Source organism: Melanotaenia boesemani, chromosome 15, assembly GCF_017639745.1.
Source record: "Melanotaenia boesemani isolate fMelBoe1 chromosome 15, fMelBoe1.pri, whole genome shotgun sequence".
In the NCBI taxonomy this organism is placed as follows: Eukaryota; Metazoa; Chordata; class Actinopteri; order Atheriniformes; family Melanotaeniidae; genus Melanotaenia; species Melanotaenia boesemani.
Genome location: NC_055696.1, coordinates 7,531,370 through 7,543,780, shown reverse-complemented (window position 1 = coordinate 7,543,780; position 12,411 = coordinate 7,531,370). Strand labels below are relative to the sequence as shown.

Genomic DNA, 12,411 nt, shown 5'->3' with positions numbered 1-12,411 from the left:
AGGGTTTGTGCGCATGTTCACAGGCATGCTTACAAACATTACCTACACTGAAACACAATACACGCAGAAACAGAATCAAGGTCGTTTGTGTCGTTCACTTTTAACATTTAACTTACGAAATTAAACAAATCTTAATAAAAACTTAGGTAGGATTTTAAAGATGAATAAATCTACAATTCCCTATGTACTTGTGTATATTTGCATCAATCATGTGGTCATTCTGCATTTCCATTAAAAAATCTTAGTTAAAAGGGTTAGATATTAAACTTCAGTCTATAGCTGTATAAAGTAGTGTTAAAACGTGTTTAGTCATACGGGGTGGGTGTGGTTGGAACATGCTTCATCCGACGATCCTGCAAAAGCTCACTGAGTGATCCCGCACCCTCGTAATGATGTTAATAAAATCAGGAACAGTGTGGATACTGAAGCCGTCATTTAAATAAAACCAGAGGAAAACCCAGAGTTTGCCTTCTGATTACTTGACTCTTATTTTTATTCTTTTATTTATTTATTTATTTATTTATTTATTTATTCTACATAATGCACTTCGCAGATTTCTTTTAAGGATTTGAGCCAAAGGCGTCCGATGTCCTGATGAAGTGTCGGCAGAGAGAGGGAGGAGGCAAGCAGAGAGGAAGGAAGCGAGAATAACGTCACGAAGACTCGGAGTAAAACGGATTGAACGGCGTTTAATGGACGATCCTTGATGCAGGCCAGGGGAATGACTGGGTCCAACTGTGTTTGTTCACGCCGATTCAGACAAAAATGTTTTTGTTAACTTAGCGGCCGTGAAAAGGGGCAAAGCGTGTCGGAGACGGAAACGTCAACACATCTGCAGATCTGATCTTTTTTTTTTTCTTTTTTTTCCCCTGGAGCTCCTCTGAAGCAGAGAAATGGAAATGTGTGTAGCCCTCCTTCGTTTGGCTGTTTACTGAAGAGGTTGGAAACAGCCTTGTCGTGACACACGGAACTTTTTTAGTGGATTTTTCCAGAACTTCATCTTTAATGTGTGAAAAAGACACATATTTCATTCCTCCGCGGCATTTTATGGACGTTGCTCTCAGTGTTTTATAAAAAAAACCACCGGGAGAATTAACAGGTAGCCACCCTTTATCAAATGCTATGACAGCCGCCGTACAGCCGGTCAGCCTTTTCTGCGTAAGATGGCTGGGGGATGATGTGCGTATTCGTGGCATTGTTTAGAGCAATCGATTGTATTTGCATCCCCGTTTAAAGAGCTCGGTTTGTATAGGGGCGATAGAGGTGGTTAAGGCCTTCATGACTGTGCTGATCAATGGATTGCATTTGCGGGGCCAGTCTTCTGATATGGCTCAATAAATGCGGCCGATAGTGAGTTAAAATTTTCACTCAGAAGTGCATCAGAAAGCTATGTACCGCTGATCTTGGATTTCATTTCAGCGGCGCTGCCTTTACATATTGTAGCCATACATTACACATTACATTAACATCTTCTCAGTCATGTATGCAGTGGTTGAGCCTCCGCACTATCCTCAAGCTGCAGATGTAGCCATGCTATGTCAGTGTAGTTGATATCAGATATGCGTCCAGAGGGGTGGGGCCACTCAGTTCTAGCATCTTTGAATTTTTGTCAGTGTGTGCTATTAAACATGCTCTCAAAGACTAGTAAACTAATTGTCAAGAGGAAGGTTTTTTTTTTTTTTTTTTTTTTTTGGTCAGTTCAGGTGGAAATCTGTCTCTCTTTACACCTTCTCCACTGACATCATGTCTTCATCACGAATGTGCTCCTCTTCCAGCCGATGCTCACAACAGGAAAAACATGCATTTGAGCATCTGGCTGGACTCATCCAGGCCTGACACCCCCCCTCCCTCACATTGGCTAAACGAGCAGCTGTGCCAGGAGACTCAGGCCCATGATGCACCCCTTTTGGCTTCCATTAGTACTGTGAGATCCATCTGGTCGCAGGTCCCTCAAGGGAGCAGTCGTCTACTGTAGCAAAATGCTTCTCCTTGCTGTGTGTACTGTATGTGTGCTGTGGAGGGTTTTCAGGAATTTAAATCACTGAACAAATTCAAATATAGGTTCCCTGTGCGAGAAACTACTTAGATATATAACTGCGGTCCTACAGTAAAGAAATGGGAAATTCTGCTTCTTACTGAAAACATGACGTACAGTGTGTGACCAGGGAATAAAAAAAACTAATAATATATCCGCATAGCGTTGTAATTTAAAGATCTGTATTGTGACAGAAGATCAATAACGACTGTGTCCAGCATTAATGTGAAGCCTGACTGACCTGTATGTGCACTGCTTTAAAGGGAATGTTCACTCCATCTCCTGCCTAGGAGCGGAACTGGCAGCTTAGTCACTACAGATTATTCTTCCCAGTAAAACCAGGCACAATTGCACAGTCATAAACAGATTACAAGTGTTTTTCTTTTCTTTTTTTTCTCACTGTGGCTGCAGTAAACCTTAGAGATTAAATATGTGTCTCTACTTGATTATTTATGTCCCCAAATCAGGGGATGAATAAAGAAGTATTTAAAGATAACGATTTAACTTAATTGAATGATATTTGATTAAGTCTGACTCCTGGATTACTGGATTATGAAAGCACGATACTATACTAATCCCAAATGAGATTTAATAAATATACATGGCTAGTTTTTTTTTTTTTTTTTTTATCGAGATTATGCTTTATTTGACTTTTATTTTGACAGTTAAATTGTGCTTTAACCAACAGGTGACTGCTTGAACAAATTCAAAAATGAGTGAGCTGGAGCAGCTTCGTCAAGAGGCTGAGCAGCTTAGGAACCAGATAAGAGTAAGTTTTGTTGTGTAGTTAAAAAGTTCTTCTTTAGCTTGAAATTTTACTTAATTAACCATTGTTTACATTATTTTTTTTCTTTCTGCCTGTGATTCTGTTTACATTAGGATGCCAGGAAAGCATGTGGAGATTCAACACTGACACAGGTAAATGCTACCGAATATAAATGCCATGTGATGATGTACATGTCAGTCATTTTTTTAGGGATTACCTTTAGCCATAAATATGAAGCAATTATGAACAAATACAGATATTATACTATCTTTTTATATAGTCTGTCAACATAAAATGAGAATCTTGACCGATTTTTAATTAAAAAAAATTGAATTACAGTTAAAAATCACTCTGTAAATGATGAGGAAACATTTGAAAACTTAATTTCAAATTTACTTTGCAGTTGGATGGAAATACTGTTAGCAAGGAAGTGACTTAAAATATAAATGAAGTGTGAGAGGAACTTATTCTACTTTAGACAAATTTGAGATTTCAGTTAAAGCTTTTCTAATGAGTCTGTTGTACCATTTGCTTATTTTAGATTTTTTTTTATTAAAAATTTAATATAGTGTGATTTTCACTCATGCCCTCCTCTCAGTTAGGTGAAGTTTGGTTTCTGAAAACTAAGATTGGAAAAGTTGAAAGGTATTTTTTCAAAAGGGAATCTAGCAGCCACTGGGTTACTTAACAATATGTCCACCTTTACCTACACAATAAGCTATGTCTTAAATGTTTTTGTTTATCGTGCCTGACTTTTTCACTGTAGAACCCTCCATTTTACAACACGATTATGGGAGGAAGAATTGAATTAACCTATTTCTTCACAAACTTAGATGGCTGCCGGTCTGGATCCTGTGGGACGGATTCAGATGCGGACAAGGCGCACCCTCCGTGGCCACCTCGCCAAGATCTATGCCATGCACTGGGGTTCAGATTCTAGGTAAGACTGTACTGTCCCAACTCAATACCTTTGATTTTTCTACATTGTCAAATAAAGCAATAGCATACATCCATATTATGTGGCATGTAAGTGGATACTGAGCATGCCCAGTTGTTCCTAATTTTGCATGAAGATGACAAGAGGGATGTTGGAAGTGGGTTACTGTTAAAGCACAGATGTCTGGAGCTTCTTAAATGCTGCTCAACTAGCTGGTGCTTCAATAGAAACAGTAACTCAAATGATGTCTGCAAACATCTATTGTCATTGTCATTTTGAAACATACTGTCAAATATTGGATGGATTACAGTGAAATCTGGAACAAAAATGCTCCTTCAGGATGAACTGTCACAACAAGGTCATAGTTTGCTGGTAGCTGCTGATCGCCAGTGCTAGAAAATGTTAGCATGCTAGCTAGCACACCATTCTTAGATGGCGAACATGAGTAACAACATTGTTACTGCTGAAATTTAAGATATCCATCTCTGCAGGCTTCTGGTTAGCGCCTCTCAAGATGGTAAACTGATCATCTGGGACAGTCACACCACTAACAAGGTAAAGTCAGTAAGAATACTTTGTTTATGAAGTCATCATCAGTATGACCTGTCTGAACTAGAGAGGAGGTAGAATTCCTTATAGAGTGTTTGACTCACTGCAGCCTTCAGGCAAGTATTAACAGGGTATGCTACAATGGTAACTACAGTAGCACTACAATTTGTGCAGTTAAAGGGGATATTTATGTACTTTAGGTTTTGCAAACCTCAAAAATACTTGCACTTAACTTTTTTGACCAATAGGACCAATCACAACAAACCCAGTCTTTTTGGAAGGATGAAGGTCTCTTAAGGAGTTGGAGCTGAAATCTCAGAGTATTTTAGAGTTAAGGTGGCAAAAGATGATGGAGATATGTATAGAATCAGAAAAACATTGTGTGTGTGTTTTGTTTTTTAACTTTGACATGTTAAATCTAGTAGAACCACAAAATAAAGTTATGAACCTGTAAAAAAATGTTCCATTTTGACTCTTCAATATTAAACTATTTATGCGATAGACTGGCGACATGTCCAGAGTGTAGCTTGTCTCCCACCAGCAAATTGCTAGGCTAGGCTCCAGTTTCCTCATGACCCTGATTGGAATAAGCAGTATAGAAAAAAGATGGATGGATGATTGTATGAACAGTTTGCATTTGGGTTCATTATGTTTTTCCCTCTTAGATACACGCCATTCCCTTGCGCTCTTCCTGGGTAATGACCTGTGCATATGCCCCCTCTGGGAACTATGTGGCCTGCGGAGGCTTGGACAACATCTGCTCCATCTACTGCTTAAAGACACGAGAAGGAAACGTGAGGGTCAGCAGGGAGCTACCTGGCCATACAGGTGAGCGAGGGCTTCGTGCACAGCTCTTATCAATCTCCAGTTTGTGTTAGATTCTTCCTGTGAGTCAAACTGATAACACATTTCAAACAAGTATGCACCAGTCCACTGTCTCCTGGGAAAACTCCCTCCCAAACCTCTAAACAATGAAGATTTCATTAGCTTGGTTAATTAATCACAGAGCCACACAATAGTAATTCAAAAGAAGTTGAGATGCTGTGAAAAATGTAAATTATTAATATTATGCAGTCACTGGTGAATCTTATTAACCAAAGTTTTATTCACATTAAAACATATCAAATTAACTTTTTTTGTGAAAAAATAATATTGGTTAATTTTGAATCCATGATCTTTAAAAAGCTGGAACAGGGTGATGAATTCCCTCCTTTTAACAACTGTCTGAATATTTGGGAACCGAGGAGACCAGTTTACAGACTTTTTAGAGAGGAATGTTGTCCCACTCCTGTCTGAAATAGCAATTTGGTTGCTCAACAGTCCCAAGTCTTCATTATCTTATTTTGCATTATATGATGTTCCAAATGTTTTCAGTAGGTGAAAGGTTTTGACTGCAGGTAGGCCAGTCCAACACTCTTCTACTATGAAACCATGCCGTTGTAGTAGATGCAGTATGTGGTTTAGAATAGTTATACTGAAATTTACCAGGCCTTCCTTGCTAAAGATGTCCCATGTGTTTCTCTAAAACCTGTATAGGTATTTCAAGCATTGATGGTTTAAAATACCAGGTCCATAGGGTATAGTCCGCAAATATACCCCCATACTGTTAGAAATGCTGACTTTTGAACAAAGTGCTGATAACAAGTTAGATGGTCCCTTTCCTCTTTAGTTTAGAGGATACAGCATTGTTTTTTCCAAAAAGAATTTTACATTTTAGTTTATCTGACTGAAGAACAGTTTTCCAGTTTACACTGCTCCATTTCAAATGAGCTTTGGTCCAGAGAGCAGTGTTTCTGGATCATTCTTACAAATGGCCTTTTCTGGAGTTTTATCATAAATACAACTACCTTTTGCAGCATGTTTTTAATGCTGAACCTTTCTTTGTTTTAGTATCACTTACTTTACCCTTTGTTGTTAAATCACGTTGCTGCCGTCAAGTTAGAAAAATGACTCATTTGTAAACAGATATGTGTTTTTACGGTGGCCGGGAAGTGTAAAACAATACATCGAGTGAAATGCTTACATTTTTGCGATACACACTGACATCTACTGCAACACTTTTACATTGTCGCGATGCACATTTACATAATAGAAAACATATTTACATTTACAAAACAAAATTACAGTGCCAAAACACTTTTACCAACGACAAAGCAACTTTACATTTACGTGAAACTCTTTTACAAGTTTACCGAAACGTAATTACGAAGATAGGCGTTTCACTAAAATCTGTGACCCATCAGAATCTGTGACCACATGGGGCGATAGTGTACATTTCGCTGCATTTACGACTTAGAACACGTGCAAAGTCTTGAACACTTATTGAAAATACATTTCTGATAGCTATCAGAATGTGTTACTTTACTGTACCCGCATTATATTGAACTCAGACTTGTTTTCAAGACTTTGCACGCCTTTTAAGATGTACGTGCAGGGGGCTCCGTGCAGTCACAGATTATGATGGGCCACAGATTTTGGCGAAACACCTATCTTTGTGTTTGTATTTTGGTAAACTTGTTAAAGTGTTTCACGTAAATGTAAAGTTGCTTTGTCGTTGGTAAAAGTGTTTTGGCATTGTATTTTTGTTTTGTAAATGTAAATATGTTTTCTATTATCTAAATGTGTATCGCAAAAATGTAAACGTGTTTCACTCGATGTAATATTGTTTTGCACTTCCCGGCCACCGTAGTTCTTTAATCTGTTGAGAATAAAATATTGGTTTATGAGAATTGCAGCTCATTTTAATCTGTTTTATTTAAATTTACATTGCATTACAACTTTTTTTTGGAATTGCAGTTGTAGTTTGGCTGTATCATGGCAAGAATTAGTAGATAACATGTTTAGGACTGCAGCTTACTTTAGCTCAAAGCTGCTCACTTTAACTGGCACTTCATGTAATTCAGTGTCAGTTAACCCAAACATCTGTGTTTTCTCTAATCTCAGGTTACCTGTCATGTTGCCGTTTCATTGATGACAATCAAATCATCACAAGTTCAGGAGACACCACATGGTGAGTCCCACAGTTTAAAACACAGTGCAAACGTGTTCCCCAGAGCTGATGATTGTTGACAGATTCTTTGCTCTTTGCCTCAGTGCAATGTGGGACATTGAGACGAGTCAGCAGACCACAGTTTTCTCTGGTCACACTGGTGACGTCATGAGCCTGTCCTTATCGCCTGACCTGCGCACCTTTGTGTCAGGAGCCTGTGACGCATCAGTCAAACTGTGGGACATCAGAGACAGCATGTGCCGACAGACGTTCATAGGCCATGAATCGGACATCAATGCCACCTGTGTGAGTATATCCTCAAGTTAACCAAATTGCAAATTTAAAACTATTATAAATGCTGTTTTCCCTCTGCTGAGACAAACATCATGGGAAATGTATGTTAAAGATGCCAAGATTTTGCAAAAAGAGACATGGTAAAATTCCAAACAACTGGCACTGGTATCATCAACTGTTGTCATGATAGGCAGTATTTTATGTCTGCTTTTTAACATACAATAATAGAGCAGCTCTAAATAATCTTTTTGCTGTCTTATGTCCAGCTTTGGGTGGAACTTAGACTGTATGCCACATGTTTAACAAGATGATCATTTGACACCATTTGAGAATCCTGACCATTTGGGAATGATCTCCAATTAGAGTTTGAATGGATGCAACACGCAAGCTAACTGACAGTGGCAGTGACACTATTAAAGACAATGACTATCAGTTAGATATCAGATTTAGTGTAAGAGCAAAGATATTTGCAATGAAAATTTGTTTTCTGTCTTATTTTGAAAGCATGTAGGAAATGTGCAACTCTTCGTAAAAGAAATAGTTTCCTTTTCTTAAGAGATTTTTTATATTGTTTTTTTTTTCATCCAATGTTCCTGCTTCTTGTTGACCTCTTTGCTTCTTCTCAGTTCTTTCCCAATGGCAGCGCCTTTGCCACAGGCTCAGACGACGCCACCTGCAGGCTGTTTGATCTGCGAGCCGACCAGGAGCTGAGTGTTTACTGCCACGACAACATCATCTGTGGCATCACCTCTGTTGCTTTCTCACGCTCTGGCCGTCTGCTGCTGGCCGGTTACGATGATTTTAACTGTAACATCTGGGACGCCATGAAGGGAGACAGAGCAGGTGAGCAGAGCAGTAATGCTCTGATTGAATGTCAAAAAGATGGTTTTACAAAGGTTCTAACCAAGTTAGGTATCTTTTTTCCTTTGACTCCAAAAGTAAAATGTGACTGAAATATTTGTTTTTTTTTTGTTTTTTTTTTTTTAATTTGTCAAAGACATTTCAGCATGAAATTCTGGTCTAATTCACCTCTTAATGGAATTATGAATTGCCCTTACAAACAACATATGTCAATAAATAATTTAAGTCAATTTCCATTAGGTAACACCTGATGGAACATCTCAAAGCTAATAATGTTAATTGGCGATTTTTTGGAGACATTTCACTTCTCACCTGAAAGGCTTCATTAGTTCTAATGAACAAGTTTTATGCTTATAAACTGAACACAAATACATCAAGAAAACACTTCAGACCTGTGAATATCAAACTGATCCTTGGTCAAGTCAGCAATAAAATCTGGGGAAAAGGAAGTTGAACCAAGAGGAAAAGAAAAAGCAGGTGAAAAAATGTTGTCAGTCTATATGTAGCAAGTGTGCGTGAGAAACTAAACAAGATTGTTCCTCAAACAAAAACTGGGTTTCATGACTGATAAAACACCCAACATAAGCTAAGCTGTGTTGTACATGCAATCCAATGCAGAATGGGGTGCTCTGACCTTTTTATAGGTGAAATTAAACAGTGTAAAGATGTGTCACTCATTGAGGATAGTTATCTTTACGTTCTGGATAGGGAAGAGTAGTAGCTTAAAAGACAAAGAAAACCAATAAAAATGGGAAAAGCAACAACATTAGGAGATAGCTGAGGAGGTGGCCTCAGTTATCTCTTACAGCAGAATGCAGCCGTGACTCTTCTTCAGCTGTTTGACAATTTACACATTAAATACTCTGACCGCACATGTGCGTCAGTCAAGTAGCTATCTTAGAAGTAAAAAATTATCTAAATGAGCCACAGAATGGGCAATCGAGACAGACTGACACCTGAGCTCAGTGACTCTCAGAGTGTTGATATCAAAGCTACTAAAACCTTAAACTCCCAGTCATTCTAAACAAATAAAGCCTTTTGGATAATAAATTAAACTTTAACCAGAAAATTAGTCTACTCCAATGTTTTGAAATACCATGACCTGAATGACCAAGAATCTATACAAACCTTACTGCTTTTTGGCAGAGGAAACTCACACATACACTGGAAGAGTTTGCTTATTTTTACAAGACAAGGCAAGCCAAAATTTGCACATACCAGATTAGCATGGGTGCTGATTTTATCTTTTACAAGTATCCCAGCTTGGTGTACTTGTAAGCACTGTATTCTGAATTGCATAAAGCAGGCATAAAAAATGAATTATGTGTTACAACTTTCAAAATAGGGCTTTAAATTGATATACTTGAAACCAACAGGCAACGTTTAGATGATGTAATGCACATAACTCTGGTTTATAAACTGACTTTCATCTGCAAAATACAACATAAATTTCCTCATTTTACACTATTAATGTCAAGTTTTATATATAATTATATAGAAAACATTTTCAGTGATACAGTGAAGCTAGTTTGTGTTCTTTTGGGTGTACATGAAGCCTCAGAGTTGTAGTCAGAGTGCAACATTTCCTAGTAACAAGTGGTCTTTTGTTTTTCTGCGTTTTCCTGTAGGAGTCCTGGCTGGCCATGACAATCGTGTGAGCTGTCTGGGGGTGACTGATGACGGCATGGCGGCATGTACCGGGTCCTGGGACAGCTTCCTTAAGATCTGGAACTGAGCCTTGCACATTAACAACAAACACACACGTCCAGCAGCAACAGACTGCTCCCCTCCTGGGACACAGTTTGCACCTGTATTCACACTGTATGTAAGATTCCACAGACAAGCTCCAACATTGTACTGTACATAATATATTAAACTTGCATATGACTTTACACACACACACACACACACACACACACACACTGCTTGGAAGATGAGATGACACAAAACCTGAACACTTCCCACTGCTGTTTGAAGTACACTGCGACACACACACACACACACATACACGCATACATGTAATCTGTAAAATATCAGTTGTGACCAAATACAGCTGAATCTTCAGCTGCTTCAATAAAAACAAAACCCATTGTTACCTGAAGCCTTTTAAGACATCTGACTCACTCTTTCACACATATTTTCCTGAGAAACACTTCTACTCCAGTTAAGCAGGAGAGAAGACATTTTTGGACAATTATGTCTTTGTTTACAATGAAGTTCAAATGCACTTCAGATTTTTCTCTACCGCTTTTGTCTCAGTTACATAGTATCTCAGCAACACTAATGTGAAGGAGGAATTACGCAAGTCCATTAACACTGACAACAAAATAAATAAATAAATATTTACTGACATGGTTAACATCATGTAATTACTGTTTTTATTGGTATTTTTCTAAACCTTATAGTCGGTACATCTAGGGCCTGAAGTATGAAACAAGAGATATATAGTACATACATATTTGTACTGAACTATAAATTAATGACCATGCTTGCTGTTTTCCTCAAACTGAGTATGCAGCATATAAAAATTGCCATATTTCAAATATCTGTATTTTCATGGTCATAATGTTTGAAAAATATCCAGTTGAAATCACTGGATATCATTTTAGTGTGGATTACAAAATATGAACTTAGAAATTTGCGGTAATCCCACTGACTGCTTTTAATGGCATATTTGTTTTTAATTATGTAATGCAAACAGCTGCTACATTAGCCAGTGTTGCATCTGACAGATTAAGAAACTTTCTTACATGCTTCAACAAAATACTTGCAGCCCATGCATTCAAGAAAATAAATAAACAAGATTTCGATCAGTGCTTTAATGATGTGGCAGCGATACTTATAGAACAAATTTATGCATTCACCATCAGCATTATTCTTCTTTGTCGCCTTTCCTTCTTGCTTTGGCTGAAGCAGCTGTGTTGCTTCTAGAAATATACAATTGTGATTGATCATCTGATGGTAGCTTCACCTGTTGTATATGAAGGTCGTGCACATACACCAAGAGTTGGAAAACCTGGGTTCCCTTACCAAGCTGATAACCAGTGTTGAAATCTCCATTGTTAGGTTTAGTTAAACCAGATAACTTAAGATACTCTGGTTATATTGACCCTGCTTCATAATACAGGCCCCTGCTCTAAGGTTTGCATTTATTTTGCTTATGTCATTTTATACACTTGTTTTATTCATGTTTTCCCTGTGTGCCTCAGATACACTGATAAATAAACCATTATACAGTAAAATTAGCTCAAAATGATCTCGGATGAAAACAGTGAAATTACAGTATAAGACACATCTAAACAGGCAGAAGCCAGTATTCATACTTTGACTTTGTCACTGTATTATCTGGAAATTACCATGACATAATTGTACATAACCTTAATAAATAACAGCTTCTCCTGACAGCTATTGTGGTTTCTTTGTTAAAGCAATGTTTCTAAGATAGTGGAAGATTTTATTCATATTTGTGGATAAAATCAGTGGAAAACAAATGTGCATTGTCTGGTATTTTGTATACTTCATCAGTAACCTAACCAAACATTAAAAAATGTAATAAAAATACATCCTTAACAACCATTACGGATAAGAGACATTTTTTTCTTTATGTATATAACATTAAAAAAAATCGATTCTGTTCCAGCATAAAATCCTAAATGTTTGGTTGAAACACCAACTTCCAGCTGAGATTATCATAGTTCTTGCCAGCTAACAAACTTATTTAATGAAAACCAGTGAATATTGTGTTGCATGCTGATGAAGCTTAATACTTTATCTTTCTCAGTTATTCAAATGTCTACAGACTAATAGTCATGCGAAGTAAACTTTATGGTGGAATTGCATCTACATCTAGCACAAAAAGTAAAAGAAAAATGTGTTTGGTTAATTTTTTATCACCTTTAATAATACCAGTTGGTGTTGTATCGTGCATCATTAGAAAGCCCGCTTAATCACCTTTACAACAAGGTAGAACTTTTAAGTAT

At 37.5% G+C, this 12,411-nt stretch overlaps 1 protein-coding gene across 2 annotated transcripts; it reads left to right on the top strand.

Moving 5' to 3' along the window:
- The first annotated feature begins 549 nt into the window (after nucleotides 1-549).
- gnb2 (guanine nucleotide binding protein (G protein), beta polypeptide 2) lies at nucleotides 550-12,007 on the top strand. Of its 2 annotated transcripts, none has more exons than XM_042008283.1 (10): nucleotides 550-901; nucleotides 2,724-2,804; nucleotides 2,915-2,953; nucleotides 3,635-3,741; nucleotides 4,230-4,293; nucleotides 4,953-5,115; nucleotides 7,231-7,297; nucleotides 7,381-7,582; nucleotides 8,197-8,413; nucleotides 10,060-12,007. In XM_042008283.1, the coding sequence occupies exons 2-10, from the start codon at nucleotides 2,748-2,750 to the stop codon at nucleotides 10,164-10,166; spliced, it is 1,023 nt and encodes a 340-aa protein (XP_041864217.1). In that variant the 5' UTR covers nucleotides 550-901; nucleotides 2,724-2,747; the 3' UTR covers nucleotides 10,167-12,007. The 2 variants fall into 2 exon arrangements, with proteins under 2 accessions (XP_041864217.1, XP_041864216.1); XM_042008282.1 differs by having other exon boundaries at nucleotides 551-1,099.
- The last annotated feature ends 404 nt before the right edge of the window (nucleotides 12,008-12,411 follow it).

Bases quoted from the DNA above. Each gene is read 5' to 3' on its own strand.
- gnb2 (XM_042008283.1), top strand. From the start codon at position 2,748: ATGAGTGAGCTGGAGCAGCTTCGTCAAGAGGCTGAGCAGCTTAGGAAC. The intron at 7,298-7,380 runs GTGAGTCCCACA...TCTTTGCCTCAG, and splicing joins AGTTCAGGAGACACCACATG to TGCAATGTGGGACATTGAGA. The intron at 7,583-8,196 runs GTGAGTATATCC...GCTTCTTCTCAG, and splicing joins CGGACATCAATGCCACCTGT to TTCTTTCCCAATGGCAGCGC.